Source organism: Helicoverpa zea, chromosome 9, assembly GCF_022581195.2.
Source record: "Helicoverpa zea isolate HzStark_Cry1AcR chromosome 9, ilHelZeax1.1, whole genome shotgun sequence".
Taxonomy (NCBI): domain Eukaryota; kingdom Metazoa; phylum Arthropoda; class Insecta; order Lepidoptera; family Noctuidae; genus Helicoverpa; species Helicoverpa zea.
The window spans coordinates 877,809-900,071 of record NC_061460.1 but is presented as its reverse complement, the minus strand read 5'-3'; the positions used below and the strand labels follow the sequence as shown (position 1 = coordinate 900,071).

The 22,263-nt window shown below is 37.5% G+C and overlaps 3 protein-coding genes across 3 annotated transcripts in view; 1 reads left to right on the top strand and 2 right to left on the bottom strand.

The window, feature by feature from the left end:
- Positions 1–148: 148 nt before the first annotated feature.
- On the bottom strand, positions 149–11,828 carry LOC124633416 (cilia- and flagella-associated protein 52). Its single transcript, XM_047168629.1, has 16 exons — positions 11,513–11,828; positions 11,009–11,271; positions 10,644–10,848; positions 10,227–10,362; positions 9,723–9,871; positions 7,182–7,327; positions 6,750–6,943; positions 6,263–6,411; positions 5,727–5,872; positions 5,192–5,343; positions 4,517–4,661; positions 4,227–4,319; positions 1,298–1,441; positions 834–989; positions 529–670; positions 149–387 (listed from the first exon to the last, which is right to left on the bottom strand). The coding sequence occupies exons 1-16, from the start codon at positions 11,559–11,561 to the stop codon at positions 326–328; spliced, it is 2,331 nt and encodes a 776-aa protein (XP_047024585.1). The 5' UTR covers positions 11,562–11,828; the 3' UTR covers positions 149–325.
- A 94-nt stretch (positions 11,829–11,922) lies between these two features.
- Positions 11,923–12,787, bottom strand: LOC124633415 (baculoviral IAP repeat-containing protein 5). Its single transcript, XM_047168628.1, has 2 exons — positions 12,388–12,787; positions 11,923–12,132 (listed from the first exon to the last, which is right to left on the bottom strand). Exons 1-2 carry the CDS (start codon positions 12,676–12,678, stop codon positions 12,004–12,006), a joined length of 420 nt encoding a protein of 139 aa, XP_047024584.1. The 5' UTR covers positions 12,679–12,787; the 3' UTR covers positions 11,923–12,003.
- Positions 12,788–13,146: 359 nt separating this feature from the next.
- The window catches only part of LOC124633005, a 31,749-nt gene continuing 22,632 nt past the window's right edge, over positions 13,147–22,263 (top strand). Inside the window, exon 1 of the mRNA XM_047168079.1 lies at positions 13,147–13,480. The gene's annotated coding sequence lies outside the window, so the exon portion shown is untranslated. The remainder of the gene's footprint in view (positions 13,481–22,263) is intronic.

Sequence of the window (22,263 nt, the reverse complement as noted above, 5' to 3'; positions counted from 1 at the left end):
TTGCTGGGAGAATGCTTGTGTGTGCATTTTTAAATGTGATATTATATAAAATATTAATTGTATAAGCGTATTTAATAAAGTTATAATGACATTTTAATAGTTTTTGTTTTTTTCTTAACTTATTTCAGGAGGAAAATAAAACTAAACATATTCCAAACAAGTTTATTCTATGAAAAAAATTTCGTAATAAATATAATTCGAGAGTCATGAATACTTAGGACCAATTGTAACATCTTATGGTAATTGCTTTCGCTACTATTCATGGACAGTAACGGAAGGCAGTCTGCTACGCAATCGCTTAGGCACAACACTCGAATATCTGGGCCTATTTTCTGTCACCACTGCCGCTTACATACTCTTTGCTTGTCGTCCGCGTTGGTAGGTTATCTACGGAAGGATTGGACATAATTAATCAATCACTGAAGTGAGCCAAACAATAAGTTGACGTGTTCTATTGTGCTTGGGGCCATACCTATGACCCACTTTCTAATAAAAAGTACTAGTAGTCCGATGTTTTTCCATCCTTACCTGGTGGTCTACAGCATTTGATTCCGGTGGGAGGTTTAGTTTTATCGGTCTTCTTGCTGTTGTCAGTGCGAGCGGTGTCGTCGCACGGGCAGCACGAGTGTACGCTGCCGCGCGTCGTATCCATTGCTTCGATTTTTTCAGTCTGGAAACAGATATCAAAACATAATTTTTCTATTTTTGTGCCTGTATTTTTAAAAATCCATCAAAAAACATTAGCTGCTGACCGCAATAATGCAATCAATATTTTCATCTTTGGCTTCAGCCACATCTTCACTTTTGTACTTAGTTAAAACATGTAAGCTTACCTTATTAGGTGCTGCGGGCACATAGGGCCGGTCTCCGGCGGCCTTGTGCGTGGCCTTCTCCGCCAGAGGTAGTCGGAGCTCGTCTTGTAACGTCTTCTGGGAGGTGGCCGACGTCTGCTTGCTTTTAGGCGGTGTGGTCTCTTTGTGGATGTATTGCTGTTTTGAAAGGAAGACTTTGAATATTCATAATTAGAATTTCATTATTTTAACTAGGAACCCGGATTCGCCCGGGATAACAGTATTTCTCCACTATTAAATGTACCTATGTTATTATACATATAAACCTTGCTCTTTAATCACTCTGTCCATTAAAAAAAATGCATCAAAATCCGTCGCGTAGTTTTGAAGATTTAAGCGTAGGTACAAAGGGATACAGGGATATAGGGACAGAAGAAGCGATTTTGTTTTATACTACACAGTGAAGAGATAAATAAAGTTTGGTGATAGTGTCAAGGCCTTGGTACCTCGGGCACGCGCCACACGATGATGCTGCCGGCGGCGCAGGCGCTGACGATGTAGCGCGCGTCGGGGCTGAAGCGCGTGCACGTCACGGCGCCCGCGTGCCCCAGGCCCATGTGCGTGTAGATGCCTTCCTGGTACTTCCACAGCTGGGCATTATACAAAACATACAATTGGGTTCAGAGAATAAGAGTTACTGAGACTAAAAAACCGTCGTGTTCCGTCATAGGCCTTTTATGTACCAGGGCCGCGGTATGAGACTGAATTCTGAAACTGTAGGTACCTATCCTACTTATTTATTTATTGCAAAATGTATACAGTTACAGAAATGCAGCCTTATCTCAGGCATACATTAACCTGTTGGGGCGCTTAAACTTAAAACTAGATAACTTAAAACTAGATAAGTGGGTGTTAAAATTGTATTAGGTACCGTGTACGTTACCCAGGCCAGATGTTGTCGAAAATGGTCATTTGAATCTTACAGATAATTAGTTGTGCGGCTTCTGTAATTGTTGCGCACATTTTTAAATTTGTTGCGCTTATAGTTTTTTAGTTATTTCACAAAAACATTTCCTGCTGGCGTAACGTTACGCCAGCCAGACCTTTTTCTTTCTAATGGGAATATTTAAATAAATATTACCTATAAAATTAGTTGTCTAGATAAAGTAAATGTTGTACCATATTTTGTATTTGTTCTTTCTTCGGTTGCGAAGTTATTCGAGATTTTGCTGGGGTAACGTTTTTGGTTTTGCTAGATCTTTGAAATGGTTAAGCGGATTCTTATCAAATTTTGTACAAGACTTCCTAGGAATTAGTTTAAATTTGTTCGGCAATAATAAAACCAAATTAAACCATGTTTTTTTTCAGTTAACACTAAACTTACATATGTTTTATTTAACAGTGTATATTTAATAGTGTACGCGTCTGTACCGAAATTGTAAGGTGTATTATACTAAACATTTCAAAAGATAGTATAATGTTCTGCGTTTTCGCTTTTTCGTAACCACCTAAACTTGGTCGGGTTACCACGGTCATTCACTTCCTAATGACTTTAATCGTATTATCTCATTAATTATCCAATGTACTGAGCTGAAATTTTACTGACATACACCTGATCTATATAACTAATTGTTGAGATAACATTCAGTTCATATATCCAATCCTGTGGCCAAATAACACCGCGCGCATCAAGACCGTGCTCGTGAAGAACTGAATATCATCATAACTTGTTAAATACTCACAGGATGCTAATGAAACTTCACATACATTTGAAGGCAGTTACAAGCTTTAAAATAACGTTTAAAGTAAGTTTTTAGACTTCTTATTGAGAGTGCTGGGACCAATTGAAATGTTTTTCCATTTAATGAAATAAACCTTAAGATATGCATTATTTTGGTTTTATTATTGCCGAACAAATATAAAATAATTCCTAGAAAGTCATGTACAAAATTTGATAAGAATCCGCTTAACCATTTCAAAGGTCTAGCAAAACCAAAAACGTTACCCCAGCAAAATCTCGAATAACTTCGCAACCGAAGAAAGAACAAATACAAAATATGGTACAACATTTACTTTATCTAGACAACTAATTTTATAGGTAATATTTATTTAAATATTCCCATTAGAAAGAAAAAGGTCTGGCTGGCGTAACGTTACGCCATCAGGAAATGTTTTTGTGAAAAAAACTAAAAAACTATAAGCGCAACAAATTTAAAAATGTGCGCAACAATTACAGAAGCCGCACAACTAATTATCTGTAAGATTCAAATGACCATTTTCGACAACATCTGGCCTGGGTAACGTACACTTAGGTACCTGTATATTTCTTAGTATTTACTATTTTTTTATATAAAATTTTACATTATTTTATAAAGATGACAATACGGTTCACTTCCAAGACAATAGGCATGATGACAAATTTTTAAATTCCTTTGTATGATGTAGGTATACGTCTATTTTATATGAAAAATCATTAATTTTAAGAAAATGCGAAGTTTTTTTATCAAATAATTGCATTTTTCTCTGTCCACTTTGAATCCGGCGCGAAAACGCTTGTCAGTGTCATGTCGTCACTTGTGACGTCACAACTGAAATTACAAGACGCAAGTAAACAACGCTCGTGCAATAATTAAGTTTTTTTGTGTTATTAAATATGAATTCGAAAGGGCATAGGTGTTGTGGGGTCCCCCAGTGTAAGAACACATCCAAAACAACTCCTGATGAGTTATTTGTGTACGTTCCTCACAATAAAAAAATACGAAACAAGTGGCTTAAACTTGCAAGGCGAGATTCAAAAGCAATATTGCCCAGGGTACAACTTTATTTTTGTGAAGATCACTTTGATGTAAGTTATTACATAGTTCTCTAGATTCTAGCATAGTTTATAATGTAAATAACTATTTCGAGGTTAGGTTTCATCTCTCATTGTTTTTTAATTAAACTAGTATACTTACATGGAAGTTTTAACATTTCTAAATTCAGCTGAACAAAAATCTTTATTTGATGCCAAAAACTTTCCCAGCATTATGATATCAATTCTAGGCAAATTAGCGCTGTTTGCCTTGATAAATCCGGGCTCCATAACTCGTGTTATAAACAATTAATTAATTAAAAACAAAGATCGCAGTGGAAGTTCACAATAACGAAATGTGACGTTCGCGCGCTTTCGCGCGAGTTGTTTTGAGAAATGACGTCACGAGCTCTGATTGGTGTTCAAGATATCATGGCGGATTGCCTTATTTCGTAATTTTATTTTATAAAAATACATATTAATCACATTATTAATAAAGAAAACAATGCGCGTTTTATATTCCAAGCTTCAAGTTTAATTTAATAAATATATTATTTTAATGATTTTTGATTACTGTCATCATGCCTATTATCGCGCAATTGCAATGCGCCAGCTATGGCTTACAGGCACGGAGGTACACTCACCTTAACCATCTGATCGTTGCCTCCCGTAGCGAAGAGTTCCCCGTTCTGAGTAATGTGAAGTCCATTGACAGCACCCACTTTGCTCGCTTCCAGCTAAATCATATTATGAATTTATATCTTATAACTAAAGAATCTAAAATTTAAGTGTTCCTTAGAACTCAGAAAAATATCAAATGCTCAGGAGTTTATTGTAAGAGAATTGTATTTTTTTCCCAACTATGTGATTTCTTCACTAAATAAACTATCTATAGATGTTCTTTGTATCATTAACACATGAAAGGGAATCTTACTTCTCTAGCCAGATTACCGCTGCCAGTCTCCCAGTAAGCCACGCGTCTATCGGAGCCGCCGGTGAGCAGCTGACAGCCTTGCGGCTCGAAGCACACACACATGAACAGCGTGTTCGCGTACATCACTTGGCGACGGGATAGTGAACTGGGAGTTGAAAATACATAAACATACATTCTCGTCTACTAACTCTGCCGCTCTGAACTAAGCTATTCTACGCCTCTCCTTTATAATTGTTAGGTTGTCGAGAACAATCTCGAATTGAACTGTCCAAAGCCTTTGACTACCTTCATCATGAGGTACTAGCTTCGTAAAAACCAATAGCTATGATATTATTGTTCGAACCGCAGTAAAACCGAAATAGATGAATTACCTACTTTAAACCGCGTCTTGCGAAAAACTTAATGCTACATAATGCTTATCTACTAATTTACATTAGGTGTTCCTCAGGGCTATAAACTAGGCCCATTCTTATTTGTTTGTGGGAGTTACAGGTTGAAAGTCCGTGCTAGTTTTGTTCACTCATTTTGACAAGCCACGAAGCAGTTACTATATTATTTGACTAAATGATTAGGACAAGGAATTAGCCCAATCTTAAAAATTCAAACTCCGACTAAGTATTTTATCTAGGCATTGTATCAAATGTATAATATTCAATACAAGTTAAAATAACTTACATCAAATCCCATATAATGCAGGAGCCATCAGTGCCAGCGCTGACTGCCTCAGTGTTGTTCGGCGACACCTGTATGGCGGACACGGGGCTCTTGTGTTCCTTCAGCACCTTCTTCAAGGTCTGGCGTTCTGGCTTTATGTCCCACACACGGACCTAACGTTGACAATTAATAGGGAAGATTATGCGGGCTGTTGTTTGTAAAATAAATAAAATGACAATTTTAATTGGACCGGACCATATGTTGATTAATTGATCCGTAGATCTTTCACTGTGTCTTGCTCTGTCTAATCTCCTCTCTTGGTGTGGAGAAAATTGACAAATCAAAACCATTTTTAGACGTCAATCTAGATGCATTTTTGGATAGTTTTCCAATAGAAATTAGGTACAATAAAATGGAAGGCACTAACACCGGGACCTTGGATCCTGTGCCCGATATCGGTGGCCATCAATTTTTATATGTATTCTTAAATATTTTTCTGTATTGAGTATTTGAAAATGTAAATATGTGCTATAAAATAAATGAATGGAAGGCTAACCTGCCCCTCACATCCGCCGGAGATCAGGGTCCTACCGTCAGTGGTCATGTCGAGTGCAGAAGTTCCCTTGTTATGCGTGTTGAAGATGCAGTAGATCAGGCGGCCCGTGAGGGGAGTGAATGCACGGATATTGCCATCGTTCCAAGCTTACAAAAAATAATTACTAGCATACTATTTAAAGTTCATGGAAGAGTAATCAGTGGGAAACAAATTCAAATTGAATTAATTGAAAGATAAATCACACAAACTGCACTAGATAAGCAAGGCTGTAATAATAAAGTTGTATTTCTCGTCTTAGAACGTTCATGTTATTACAATAATTATAGTACCTAAGATTTTTTTGAGATGAATATTCTAATATAATTGTTGAAGTTTCTAGAAGAGACACGCCTTCTGCAAACCCCATACCATACTTTTGTAGGATGGTTGGCGTTCTTTGGGGGTGGCCTACGTTCTGCAGTGGACGGTAATTGCCTGATATGATGATTATAGGGTATTTAAATCATAAAACACAAGAAATTACAAAGACATCTTACCTGATACAATAGACTTGCCATCGCCAGAGAACAAGACAGCGGAACATGTAAAGTTGGGCACCACGATCCGCAGCAACTCCTGACAGGTCTCCAGACACCACACTCTGACGTCACCCGCCCCGGCTGTAGCGAACACTCCTGACATACCTCTGAAATAGGGAGGTACCCAACTTTTTCAACATACATCCGTCTGTTTTGCTAAGCGCTGTTTATTTTGAAAATTGTATGAGAAAATTCATAGTAGGTAAACAGTCGTTTTACTAGCTACCTACTGAAGTGTGAAGTGGTGATAGACTTGTGATAGTGGTTGCAAACGCAGATTTATTTAAGGAGTAAGTCATTAATCGTTTCACATTCAGATATCTTCCACTTGATTGATACATCGCGGATATTATGGCGCCCAACACTATAGAATACTTAAATGCTGAAGATAACGAGGAACTCCACCTAGAAAATAGGAAAAATGTACAAATTCACTTCAACGTACCTTGGAAACGCAATATCATTGATAGCACATCGATGGCAGGTGACGACTAGCGTGGGGTTGAATGTGGCCACGTTAATGGCGTATATCTCGCTGCTTCTAGTACCGGCCAGGAGTAGGCGTCTGTTGCCTTGCATTGTAGGCGACTCCATCAGCTCCAAGGAGGTTATACTGCCTTCTAGCTTTGTTGATTTTAGCTGAAATTAGATTGTGACTAGATGTGGTCACACGTCTCGTCGAATCCAAGGTAGAACGGTCTCAAAAACGGGATTTCTGTATACCTAACACAAATCCCACAAGTAAACCATTATGTCCAGATAGCGGTTATGTAAATACCTGAGTAAAAAGGATGGCAAAAATAGACTGGCTAGGTAAAGAGACACCTAATATTTCCTAAGGATAGCATGAAAAAGCTAGACATCTTGAAATACTTACAGCTTTAAAATGAGGCTTGTTAGGGTCGAGTATCTTGCCCTTGGGAAACGACCCCTTCCAATTGATCTCGTCCAGCACATCTATAGTGCCGTCTCCACCTCCCACAATAAGACATCCGTCATCCATTATAAGTATTGATTCAATTCCTGAAAAAAAATATTTTGGCGTTGCATAATGCTGTTTAACTTATAACCCCTTCTTATCGAGAGAGCTGCAGTTTTAATCACCCAACAAGCAGGGCCGAATCCACCCCATATAGCCCGGTCAAAATAGACATTTGAAATAACAAAAATTCCCACAAAGCTGATTTTTGGTGGAGAGCTAGATTTGATCATTATAAATAAAATACTAAAAGTCCCCATCAATCCCATGTGTGCGTCAAAAGTTATTCGAGGTTAAATGTCAAAATTTTAGGTTTTTTGACTTTTTTTCGAAAACGGTAAGTTTTATCAAAAAAGAACATCAGACCAAAGTTGTAGATCTTAAAATTTTCTACAAAAATAGCATCAACAGTTTTCTCCTAAATGTTACCATTCCTGAGATATCGCGATTCAAAGAGTCACACTACACATGCTATGCACATATATAAGCAATGTATATACGAGGACTTTGAGTGTCAGACTCTTATTGACTAAAAACCGTCGTGTTCCGTCGTAAGCATTTTATGTACCAGGGCCGCGGTAACTCTTTCGAACAATCCCGCAGCCCCGACAGGCCTTGGCCCTGCTGGGCCCCGCTGGGGCTGCTGACATGTCTTTGAGGAGCGCGTGGAACAACGCGCCGCCGACAGGGGTTTTTTGTCTATTAACTAGACATGAGCGATGAGCCACCCGAACTCACCGCACAGAGACCCACGCCTACGGTGGCCGGGAGTCGTCTTGCGACACCCGGAGCCCTTGGTGTCTGCCAGGTCCAGCGCGGCGGCCGGGATGAGAGGTGCGAACTCTTTGTCGTTTCGCCTCCTTCTTCTCGGACGCGAGAGGTCGCCGCCGCCTAAAGCCACGGCGAGGACCCGAAGGTGCTCTTCCCACACAGGGCACACCTGGACTGTGTGGTCCATCGTGCCCTTGGGGCTGTCCGCACAGTGGTGACACCCGGGCGCCTCCTCACGACCGATTCGATACAGATACCTTCCGAAACAAATGTATCCGGTGAGCCGCCATGACTCCTTCTGAGCCACTCCTCAAAGGGGGGACTTACGGCCACTATGGTGGCGTGCCCTAATTTACAACATCATGTGTAAAACAGAGATAAAGTTAGGAGTTAGGAGTTTACAGTTTAACTTTCAGTTGCATTGTATAATTTTGTCAGCTTACTATTGTTAAGTAATAGACTGTTTGTAAAAATATTACTTTTTAAAAGAGTGTCTATGGAGTTTCTAGCCGGCTCTTCTCCATGAGACCAACTTTTTGTTTCATAGGAGCCTGCAAAGGCCTTTTTGAAATAAAAGGATTTTGATTTTAATTTAGAATTTCAATGTGGGCACTCTAGCTTCAGTGACAAGCCACGTGAAGGTAGTTCATAACCCGCCATGATCCAAGATAATATCGAGGCTAAGCGGCAGTTAATTCTCGCAGACCAACATGTAACATACCGTGACATAGACCCGTGGCCGATTATTTTACATTCCCCAAAATGAAGCAAAGTCTTCGTGGTTAACGTTTCAGCACACCTGAAAAAGCTGTTGACTCACACAAATCGGCCATTTTGACTACCCCCACTTCAGAATGGAATAAATGTTTCAAGAACTGGTTTAAATGCATGCAAAAGTGCATTAAATATCGCGGAGAATTCTTTGATAAACAATAAATGTTATTAACCTATTAGATTGTCTACACTTATTTCAAACGACACAACTTAAAAGGCAGCCCTCGTATATACGTGGCTCATATGTGCATATCATGTGTAGTGTGACTCTTTGAAGCGCGATATCTCAGGAATGGTAACATTTAGGAGAAAACTGTTAATGCCGTTTTTGTAGAAAATTTTATAATCTACAATTTTGGTCAGATGTATTTTTTTGATAAAACTTACCGTTTTCGAAAAAAACACAAAAAAACAAAAATTTTGACATTTGACCTCGAATAACTTTTGATGCACACATGGGATCGATGGGGACTTTTAGTATTTAATTTATAATGATCAAATCTAGCTCTCCACCAAAAATCAGCTCTGTGGGAATTTTTGTTATTTGACCACTACTTTTATGTCTATTTTGACCGGGCTAATAAAAAAGTTTGTGGGAATCTATTCTTTATGGTTGAAAATTTACATACATTCAGGTGAAGATGGATGAGTACAATACCTATCTACAGGGGTAGAACATAAGGGCGTTTATAAGGAGAATAAATGGGAGAGTACATAAGCAAAGTAAATAAAGAAGTAGGTACACAAAAACACACAAGGCTACCTGACGTAGGTGTTGAACCTGGGTCCCCGTAGTCACCGCGACCAACAGAACAGTTCGTGACCAACGGACCTACTAAAAAACCTTAAATAAACCTTCATAATATTTAGTAAAACCTTCGTAATATCACGAACCTTGACTATAGCAGAGAGATTCAGGTCTCTTGCCCTTCTTCCATGGGCCGCACTTGGCGAGGCAGCCGATCAGCGCAGGCTTGCACATAGCGACCGAAGCAGTGGGATCGGACGGGTAGTTGATTGAGAACTTTATCATGTCACCGGTCCTGGAAGAAAAATGGGGCGAGTAGAACATGTTAATGCAATTTGGATCATGGAGGATATGTCTGATATGTATGATATGATCTATGATCATACATAATTGGCAACAGATTTTTTTCTATTCTTTACACTCCTAAGTTAACGGATATTGGATTGCCCGGGTAACTGGGTTGAGGAGGTCAGATAGGGCGTCCCTTGTAAAACACTGGTACTCAGCTGCATCCGGTGAGACCGGAAGCCGACCCCAACATAGTTGGGAAAAGGCTCGGGAGATGATGACACTGGTAAGTTTATATCCCATAATTATTTGGAATATATTCCACTTGGTAATGGTCCCTAAGGGATTGAGAAACAACTCACGTAGTGCCCGCATATCCATATGTATCGTCCCTGCTAACCGCTATACAACGCACGCTGCGCCGGAGTTTGCCGAGCGACACGTCGACCACGTCCAGATTCTTGCTCTCGGCGCGAATGTTCCACACTCTAAGGTTGGCTTGAACATAGTGGATAGAAAATGCAAATAAGATGGAGCTCAATGTTTCATTGTTCTATATCGCTGGCATGTAGGGGATGGCAAAATAATTCAAATAATAAGGCTGATGTTGTTTCCTACTTTAAGTCTAGGTAGGTTTCCAAACAGTATTTTCTTTACTTCGATCATCCTCCTAATAATTCGAACATCAGTTGTAGAAGCCTAAGCCTGAGATAGTTCGCGCAGTTTACTTGGCGTGGGAACTTGTCATATTATCGCATACAAATCCGCGTGATACTTACAATCTCCACCAGTAACAAAAGAGTTGACCCTCAAATTGAGAGCAGTTAGCGTCATAGCATCTCCTGTAGTAAGCTTAGATGCCGCGGCGGTGCCCGTGGCTGACCCTGCGAAGCAATCCCAGAGCACCACGCAGCCATCATCACGACCACCTAAGGATATCATGTAGCGCTCGTCTGATGAGAAGGTTAGCGCCTCCACCCGGACCTGGTGACGGCAGAATAAACAAAAAAGTATGGTTAGTATGTAAAGTAATGGTTGCGTCTTCCACAGGTCCTAAATAAAATAATACCTATACCGTATCAGAAGGGCCATATCATACCTAAGCCTATAGTTTTATGATGTAGGAATTAGATATTGCACTTGCCTTATGCAACTCATGACTCCCAAGCAGCGTCTTCTTCTTAAAATCCCATACTTTAGCAGAAGCTTTGAAGCCAATGTGATTTATTTGTCCAGAACCCACGAAGGTGCCTTTAGGAGACAACGCGACTGTCGACACGCTGTTTGTGTGGCCGCTGAGGAAGAACATTTTCTTGGTCTTCCACTCTTGGATGCAGACTTTGTTACCCATTGGGTACACAATATGTTCACTGTCTGGGTGAACTTTTAGACCTCTGATGGCGGATCCTGGAAGGTGGGGGCACAGGTTTCATAAACATTTCATCAAAGTCAGACAAACTTGGCGACCCGTGCTCAAAGGGTTTTTTGAGTAGGTAACAGAATGCATGAGCTTGGCAACCATTTTTACCACTTTCATGATGTGTACAATTTAAAATTTTAGCAGGTAGGTAGCTAGTGTATTGTGGCTTGGTCTCACTTGAGTGTTAGGGTTATAAACAAGAACCTGTTGAATTGCAATAAAACTTACCATCAAATCCAATGATAGCATAAGACTCCAAGTTTTTTACATCACCCATGTTGCTACACTTCAGTCTTTTATGTTTTAGTCTAATATATGAATTACCTAATATTTGTATAATAAAATAGAGAATATTAAAAAATATTATCAATGCAGAAGACTTGATGTTTGTTATGGTTGCTTAGCAACATGTAAACAGACCAGTCATGGTTACCAACATAATGACAAAGCTTTGTTTCAAAGAGGTTGTAATAGCATAAAATATGTGTGTGTTCTTTTTGAAAATAATGGAATAAGAAATTAACAACCTGAAATTAATTCACATTGAGATATTTTTTGCACTTATTATGATAGAGCAAAAAAACTAGCATTTACAGAAAAGAATGAATGAAGAGGCACATAAATATTTAAAAACCATATAATTAAAATCATTTAATTGAACACATAATCATTATTATTAAGTTACAAGCTAATTTACATAATATGATTTCAGTTGAGTCTTATTTCCTTCCAAGGCATCTTCTTCGAACGGCTTTAGCTTGCTCATCAAACTGTTCTTTGGAAACTTCAGCCAGGCGCTTGGTTTCATTCACCATGTACTGTTTTATTACTGATAGGAATTCTGATAACTGGGAACAAAAGAAACATGGTCTATTAGCTTAGTAAAGATATAATCAGTTCATACAGTATAGTAATAATGTCTGAGTTCTGGTTTCTACTGCTAGAGAGATACAATCAAAACAAACACCAATGTAAAGAGCACAAGTTGATAGAAGATTACAATTAATTATTGCAGTTGAAAGTGTGTTTCTTAATCACCCTGGACTTTGTTGTTGGCAGTTGGCACTAAACACAACTTAAACAAAAACACAAGATAAACTTACCAGTAGTTCATCCTCCTTTTTACCAAGTTGAACAAATGCACATTTCATAGCATGGCTCTTATGTTCTTCCCAAGGATCATCTTTAGCTTCCCAGCCATCTAATTCCTTGCCACAAAGGAAACATTTAGCAGCATCGGCGTCCTCAATCCCCGTGGCCACTGAATAAAAGCCAGCTTCCGCCATGTTTCGTACGTTACACTTATCTTTAGCACTGAATGGCCAATTCTTGAAAGTCTTTATCCTTTCTTCGACTAAAAATAAGGGCCGGCTTTCTAGTACAGCCTTTGCCATTGTTGGTAAGTAATTTATTATTGAAATTAATGTAAAACAAAGCGTTAAGCGATTGTATGCAGAATGCAGAGGCGGTTTACAAAATTCAAATGTTCAAATGTCATTACGCTGACACTTGTCTGTCAGTCAAGTCAACTCTCAATGAAATAAAATTAGAGTGAAACGAAACGTAGATCGATGTGCGCAACTGCGCACTGCGCAGCAGGTATTCTCGATAGTAGTGGTTCCTACAAATTTATATTCAGGAATTTTAGCTCAGAAGCATACGAATTTAATACAAAAGTAAAAAACTAATATAAATCCAATAAGGCATTAAAAAGACACTCCAACTTTAGTAGAATTGTCTTATTCCGAGTATACTTTTTTATGTGTTTGATATTCTCATCACGTTAAATACGATTTTTTCCTGCGAAGCACACAGCTCTTTTTCACTGCTGTCCTGCTGTACTTCAATTCAATTATTTTCATTCATTTCCATTCTCTAGAATCGCTCGAGGTAGTAATTTCGTCTGATTTTTCGAATTTTAGGTTTGTTGAATTTTATTCGACAGTTTGATATTTTCAATAAAGCACGTAACATTTTATAGTTGACATAATTATTTGTCATTCATTAGTAGTTCATTACCTCTAAATAGAGCGATTGAAAACGAAACCCAAGTGCCTAGAACATTTTACAATCTTTTGTTGTTTTCACTATTTATCGACTTTCATTTGTTTTCGTTTGGTGTTTAGTGATTTTACAACAAGTATTGCGATGATCCGAGCTGTTTTCTAGCATCGTCCAGTTGAATAAAGTATTTTGGTAAGTGTTAATTTCTTTACTTTTCGTTTTTCTGAAAGGGAGGTAAACGTGAATCTAGCCATGCGTGAATTTTAATTAAACCTATTCAAATTAGTGGTTATTGTACGATGAAATGACCTTTAGAAGTAACATTAATACTTTTACTGCAACTTTTAAGTAATAAAGCCGTCACTACAAAAAAAAGGCGAAGTTTACGACTCCGTTTAAAATAATTTATTTCGGAGTCTGTACTGACGAAAATGGACATTTTAAAAATAGATCGTATTTATAACGTGAAAGAGCGCATTCCGCTTAAAATACTTAACCACAAAAATTCGTGAGGTTTAGTTGTCGTATTATCAAGGTAAAAAAGATGTGGTCCTAAAAATAGAGGCAAGATTTTAATAAACGTTATTTATTTTTCCCTAAGACGACCCACTGACCCATAATAATCATTTTTCTTGCCACTCACCTATAAATAATAAGGCAACATAAATATTTATTTTATAAGGCCCAACCTTAAAAATTCAAAACAAAATAATAATTGAATTAAGAAACAATAGAATGGCCATTTCTAAATTGTCAACTTTCTAAATCTAACTAGGTGTTCATAGAAGATACAAGGTTATCCACCAGCTGTTTGGTCATGTTAAACATATGGCTTCATTTGAATGAAAGATTGGCTTTTGATGGTTTTTATTATTACATAATAACATACCTGTAATCAATATGTTTACACCCATTTATGTTAAAACTTTCCTAAATAACATTGTTAATTCATGCCCAAAACCATCTATACTCTTATGTTCAAAGCCGTTTCAATAACTGATTTTGTTCATTATTACAAAGTAAGTTTCATTAATTTACATATGTAGTAGTATTAATAATGTACATAAAAACGAATGGTTATTCATGTATTAAAAAAAGTAAAACAATAAGTTATCCTTCTTAGTTATTTAAAGTACACAGGACATTAGACACATGAATCATTTGGTAGTAACTAATCTATTTATAGCTTATCTTTGGCCTGGTTGTATATGCCTGTCGCTCGCTCCTTGATTACCTACTGTACAAACTATTCAGTTTTTAAACAGTAAAATACAACAGTTACCATATATAGAAACTGAAAAGACGATAAGAACGTTTGTTTATTTTTAACGAACACTAATTACTCCCTGTAGGGGTACCGGACCATACAATAATTAATCACTACAAGTGCATAAAAATATCAAAATATATAGATTGTATGGAAAAACAAAGCTTAAATAATAAGTAAAAAATATTAATTACTCCCTATGTTATTGATAAGTAATTAAATAACATCAAAAAATAGTTTACTATTGGTGAATGGTTTATTTAAAATGTTTGAAATTAAAAACAGGGCAAAGCGTTGCATTGGTGTGCTAAAAAATTCAAGGCTATGCATTGTCTAAAGAGGTCGTTAGTCTTTAAAAGTACATCTCTGCTACTGAACAACATTGTAAATCATAGATAGCGATTACATCGTCCATATTTACTGAAACCAATTTTAGCACATGGTCCGAATTTTTGGCGGTAACCATCTAAAATTGCGCATTTGGCGCGCTTTAACATTCCCCCATTCTACAGATTATTAATTTTATTTCTGATTTCGTGGTCTGGGACACCGACGGCCGGTGTGACGTATTAGCTCACGCGATCTCCATGTGCATGTACCTCACGCCTACTCATTTGAAAGTTTCGCGGCAGACTTTGGCACACGTGAGGTCACAGATCACGTGTCTAATAACATGTCTAATAACATGTTTCGGGTACATTCATGCGCCGAATTTAGAGACATTTTCTTCGTAACAGAATAAAAGCCACCTTGTGAGACGTGAAGCTTCAATTTGCCCGTTTTTATCAGCAATAAAGTTGCAGCCCGTGTAGGTAGATATTTTATTAAAGGACTTGTTATTGCCTATCACGTTTAATTTCTTGGCAATGCCATAATTCTCAGACGGCGCGGCGTGGCATGGTGTTCATTCGCTAAGGTCACGATTGCCAAGACCAGCTGGAAATAGGAATTTTTCACATAGCTCGTATTATTATTAGTAAACGATGTACTGAAAATGGTTTATGAAGGAATTACTCAATTTTTTTAAAAATCTATTCAATCAATGTGCTCGTCTATTATTACTATCAAATCGTCTAGGAATTTATAATTCTCTAGAATTAGAGTTAATCTTAATCAATCATGCTTTGTGTCAATGGATTTAAAAACGATAAGCTGTTTTAGCGATATACCATTGAATCATTGCTGTGATGGTAGTTTAGAGAAGTAAAAAAGTACTGAACTTTTTGTTCGACGATGAAAGGTCAGTAAACGAGACTGAATCATAGGTCAGCCCAGGCCGTCTTATCGCACAAGATTCGCTTCGAAATTGAATTACAGTCCCAAGAGCTTCCAGAACCATCGATTCCTCTGATCAAGGTCTCGGAGTTGTACGAATATCGTACGATAACTTCTTACTAGTTAGTAACAAAGGTGCGTAGCTACAATGAATGCAGTTGTTCGCTAAACAATGATCGTGTTCGCATTTCGTCTTAATACGCAAACCGGATCACGTGTGGCATAACTTAACGCGATATTGTTTACTAATAATGAAGGCCATTGCCCGTCGCGTCGCGAAATAATTGAAAAACCACCAGAATCAATGAGAAGTTAATTTAGGACCAAATTGAAATCTATACATTTCTACAAAACTACATTAAGAAAGAGGTCACTCTCTTAATCTAGTTCAGAACCCTTTCGTAGCTTTTGGAGTTCTATCGTACGTAAATCAGCATATATCTGGCGACAAGAAGCCTGAGTTATGTTATGGTCCGACAGTAAAGTGGCGACAAATATCCCGATGGGATCAACCACCATGAGAGGGAAATGGAACGGCATTTGTGACTCGCATTTCGCTTTGTACTAGATTTGTTACTGTTGCTTTTATTATTTCGGTAAAAGTTGTTGACGCTGGTATGTGGGTGCTGTTATTTGTTCCTTTTTATGAGAGTTGAGCTACTTGGCATAGGTTGCTCTGGCATTGTTCATCAACTCCAGTAATTTATTTCCATAAAGGCGTTGCCTTCAAACTATTAAAGTAAATATCCATGCATCTCTGCCTCGTTATGGGACAATTGCGAGTTTTTCATTTAAGTATGGCAATAAAAATAATTAAATATTCAAGGTTAGTGCTCACGGCCTGGGCAGCTATATTGTCATCTTACAGTTACATATTGCTCACGAAGTCACGACTGACGTGTTAACTTGTCAATTATACAAGTATTTTTAACAAATTATCGATTTGGTTTTAAAGAAAATTTTAGCCTGACTAGAGGTAAGCTTAGGCTTCATCTTAAAATAAAAAATGCGATATCGAACCCGCGATTATAAGTCGTCAAGACCAAATTCTTCGTTTCTAATATTCCGCTGGTTTCTTCAAATATAAAGTTATAAGACAGGCCGTAACGTTCCATTTACTGCTTACATGAATTCCCGGAACATTTCGTAGGAGGATCATGTTACGGTTCCAGCAGGCTAAATGGCGCGGTGGTTTCCGGGATAGCTTGGGATAGGCCTGACGATCGATGCGGCAGCCGCACTGCGGCTCATCTCGAGTTCAACGAGCCTAAACTAGTTTTGAAGTATTCAGAAATTAGTAACGAGGCATTTAAGATAACTGCTTAAGCAGTTTTTAGTACTTAACTTCATAAGAAGCTGCCTGAAGTTACAAATCAAGTACCACTTAGTGGTGAGACTTGCAGACCTCCCAAATATTTGAAACCGCTTAAAAGGAAATTTAAAGGTAATCAAAGCAAATAAATCCCAAGAAAGAGCATTTATCATAAAATGTACTAAATATATTCTGACTTCATATTTGATGTAAAACTTCAGAGCGAACAGGGAAGAGTTTGTATCGGAACAAGCACTGCATTTCCTAACTTTTAACCGTCCAACTTGATTCTTGCACTGTTCTAACTTCGTGCCGTTGTATCTCCTGAAGTTTCTCGTTCTTCAAGGAACTTGAACTAATGAATTTAAACCCAAGCCTGACCAGTTTAATGGATTGTTTACAAAGGAAGCAAGCACTGTGTCAATCAATTAATTGATGTCAATGACTGCCAATTGACTCTAATTAGCTATTTCGAAAACGTTGCTGTAGTGATACGCCACATTATGATTTACATGTCAAGTGGTAAATAAAATTGTTGATGCATTTCTTATTTAATGAACTAGACTAAAAGCCTAATAGGGGTTACCTTCGACCATATTCTCTGGTGTAGCACTCCCTAAAGGGTGCTTTATCAATATTGTTTGTAATTTTACCCGGTCTCCCATATTCCGGTTTATTTACGAAATGGTTACCATGTCATTTAACGACTCAGACAGGTTACATGAAAATAAAGCTGATTTTTCTACACAACGTCAACTGGATAATGTTTCCCAAATTGAACGATCATTACGGATAATGAGCCGTACATAAGTATGCGTTTAGGTTTTATCTTCATCGATAATGGATTATGTTTGTCCTACATAAAATATTGGGTGATTTGGGAAATTAGATAGTCGACAAGGGAATGTGCTTTTTTTGATTCGCAAATTGAGCATTTTTATTCAATATTATACTTAGCGATGAATTCACATTTATTCTACACTTTATTTAAAGCAGAACTTACATTTCATTTGTCAACGTTAACTACCTTTTTCACCTTCTTCATTCTTCGAGAAAATGTACCAATATAGCTTCCTTCGCCAAAAAGCAATAATCTTTCCATGGAAAAGTTTAAAACTTGGCATAATCAGCCGGTTATTTATGTTTCTTTTTTTTTTCTCCTGAATGAGTGTGCAAGTATGTCTACTGAACACGTTGTTTATTAGTGTTTCTGTTTATTTTGTACATGGTAAATAACAGGTTTTTACATCATCGTAACTCATTATCTATCAAGATAATTTTCCAAGTTATACTATACCAGCTATATTTTGCGTAGGTCTATTACTTCCTGATCCTTAGGTAATCACTTCCACATAAATCGATTTCCGACTCGGACACATAGGTTTAGTCGTGATATTTCTCTCGGCGGTATCAGGTGTCAAGCGATTGACTATGTAGGTCATGTCGGCTATTTGCAACCGCCTCCCATAGCTTTTATTTGAATAGGACATTATGTTTGCTTCGAGTGTTAATTTAAGCGAACGGGGCCATGTCGAACATAGTCCGTTTTATACTTAGGACTGTGTACAACTCATGTTATGGTAATAACTACTGGGTATTCGTTCATTGCTTTATTATTACACTAAGCATAATGTGTGCAGTGCCTATGCCAAACAATAATGTTTGTGGCAATTGTAGTAGGCTTCATAGTTTGCAGCAGCTGTTTCGTAACTGCATTCTATCAATCGGACTGTATTGTCAAGTGGTCTTACGTGCCTAATACATTTGTTTCCAAGTGTTGTATTTTATGTCATTTTCCTATTTGTATTCATTGCTGGATATCGGTATTCTGTTTCCTAAATGTGCTTTTGTAATTATAACGTCGTCTATGTGCACAGCAAGCAACGTGGTGCTATCGACTTCTTAGTCACATTTAAATATGTAGTAATCTCTTACGACACTTTAAGGAAGTGACTAGATGTTGGCATCTGTTGCCAAGACAGTGCACACAGGCGAGTTACGAGTGTAGTAGTAAACTTACAACTGTCTATCTTTGACAGTGAACTAGAATATTCCGTCGGGCGCATTAAAAATAGCCAACTGACCTAAATTGAATCGAATACCGCCCGTCTTGTGCCGGCTCATCCAGTAATCCGTTTAAGTACATACATATGGCTTTATTAAACTAATTTAGATGCATCTTCGATAGATAGGTTAATGATACCTATCAATTTTAATTGTAACGTCATAGAACTTTAGAGTGTGATATATCATTATGTACATTATCTTTTATGGGAGCATTGTTTGCAGTATGACTTTTTTCAGGGTTTCTGACGATATTCTCATAATTTTTTTCATCGGTTTTATTTATGCGCATAGCTTATTTTTGTATGGAATGCGGCACCACTCTTTTAGATGAGCACCGGATAGATTTATAGTAACACCTCACCACGTTTCTCCTTCAAAGTTCATCAGCATATAATTTACAGCGCATACTCAACGCTGTTGCATAATGTGATAACGTTGGTGCACAGACACTTTTAACTGCGTATAACCATGCTAGAATGCACTCTATCAAACGGGTAATAAACCCGATAATTGATTGCATCATACTACGCGTAGGTATACCTAAACAGTCACATAGTATACAATATGTATTTGTTTTGTTTATAAGCTGAACACGTGTTGTAGATAGTTGTCCCAAAGTCTCTTTGTTTAAAAAAACAATGCAATACATAGTTTTCTTTACTGTAGTCGTAAGTATTGTTTATATGGTTATCGAATTATAAATATCGAATTGTTGTACCTACTAGTAGTACTAGTATATTTTCCAAATTGGTTGTATCGCTATCTACGTTATCCTGCCGATAACCCACATGTTATTCAATGATGGCGGCCTAGTTTCTGACTCTATTGTTCTCCTTGAAGATATTTTCATAAATAAAAGTGGTCTTTCCAGTCTTCCTGTCATTTGTCTTGTTTATTGCTTCTGGTGACGCGTCCAAGACAATATTTTTACCGCGTTTGAGTAATTTTGGTCCTTTATCATTTGAGTAACTGACTTGTGACGGTCGTTAGAAAATTTTCCTAAGAAATACAAATCTTATGAATCATATTGTTTCTCACCGCGAATAATGATCCTTGCAAGTAAGCCCCTACAGATAGTCATTCTTTTTAATCTCATTTAGCCCCGCTGAGTTATTGCTACACGAATAATATTTCATTTCAAACTTTTTCACGGGCCCTGAATGGGATCATGTTGGAAAATTCTCGTAATGAAATGAATTTTACCCGCTGTTATTAAGGCAAAAATATGCGAATGAAAACATTCTATTAGCATAGAGATTTTTGACGTTACACGTATGAGTGGGTCTGTGACTTTTGCTCATCGATATGGAGCAAAATGATAGCGGGTCTGGGTTAATGCGTTATTTAAGGCTGTTTATATTTCCACGTTTGTTCCTGTGGGTCGCATTTGACCTCTATACATCTTTCTGTCATACGCAAAAGGTTCTCCCTCGTGGTTTCTTTCATTTAATCTAGAAGCCTACAGAGTTGTTGGTTATTACATAAAAAGCTTTTTTATTAGTCCCTGCCCTAATTTACCGATTTTTTACCACAACATTTTCGGATAAAAATTCATTGATGGTTTGTGACTTACTTGGCAATATTAGCTCTGTGTAATAATCGTTTCATTGTGGAGGTCACGTTTTATTAACATTGTCAGCAAGTTCAGGTTTAAGATCGTTACCACACTCATTCATATTTGCTGAAACTAGACCATTTAAGCTTATGATTATGAAAGACTCGCATTAAAGAAGTTGCAAGACTTTGCAGTACTCCATAAAAAGTAATCTTTCAATAAGCACTAATATTTAGGACAGCAAAAGCCCTCTTGTTAATTCAACTACCTCTAAGAATGTCCAGGTACGCGGAATTTTCCAACGTGGTAATTTAGCCTAATTCTTTTAGCAGGGCCCGCACTTAGTGGTTCTCAGAACTTTGTTCTAGAGCTATTCGCCCTTGACCTTCATATAATGGTACTCGATAAAGGGCTTCTTGGAGCTTGATTAAAATATACACTCACTTATGACTGCGGTATAAAAGTAGATCCTAAATGCTTTGGTTATGACTTTGTTTTATGATATTTAGACCCTTTGTTTGGCATACAATGTTTTAAGGACTATATAGTTTACTTAACATGAAGAATCGGCCTTAGATCTTTAATGACTTTTTGCCTGACAGAAATTGAAAACATTCTTCGTCAGAAATTCCAGCCACGATAAATGTGGAGTTCTTAGCTTACATAACTAATTTTCTGGTTAGAACCGGCGCGCGAAATTGCCTGTTTACGTCAATTTTAAATATTCCAACATAATCGTAGAGCCTAATAAACCGGGATATTGTTTGTAGAGGCTTCAGTATTTAGACGCGCTCAATAGAGCTTCGCTTTCATCGCCGCCCTAAAATGTGTTTACATTTTTAGGATCCTTTTGCTAGTTAAATGCTTAGACCAAGGTTAGATGTAGGTTCTTCGGATTAAAGGATTTTTCAATGTGACTTTGAGCATTACAAATAATCTGCTTAAGCCGATTGAAAATTATTATTCTTTTAACTAAACTTGAAAAAATACAAATGTATGCAGTTCACTGCCTTGTGAGGGGCTGATGATCCCTTGAGCCATCGGGCTTAGATTCTCTCGTCCCTCAGAAGGTCACACGTGCGTAGTAAGTCAATTGTCTTGGATCCATGTGTCGTTAAACCCCTGTGTCAGGGAAAGTGGCTCCTTGTTTAAACAGTAAAATATTCAACGTCAAATGACAAGAGTAACAAGTCTACCAAATGTTGTGATTATTTATGCTCTTGATAATATTTGAGTTGTGCGAAAATTTATGGAATTTCCTAGAACTGATGATGCTGGATTTTCTTTAATATTTAACTTCGTGTAGTCTGCTATGCTTTCATAACTTATTTCGGATTTATTTCTTTGTACATTTCGTTTTATGTGTTTTTATATAGTGATAATATTCGCTGTATCTTCAACACGCAAAATTGTATTTAGCAGTGTTGGATCAATCTTTGCTATTTCTTTGAACCGTTGATGAAGCGCTTGATATTATATTTTTTGTTTTACCGAAAACT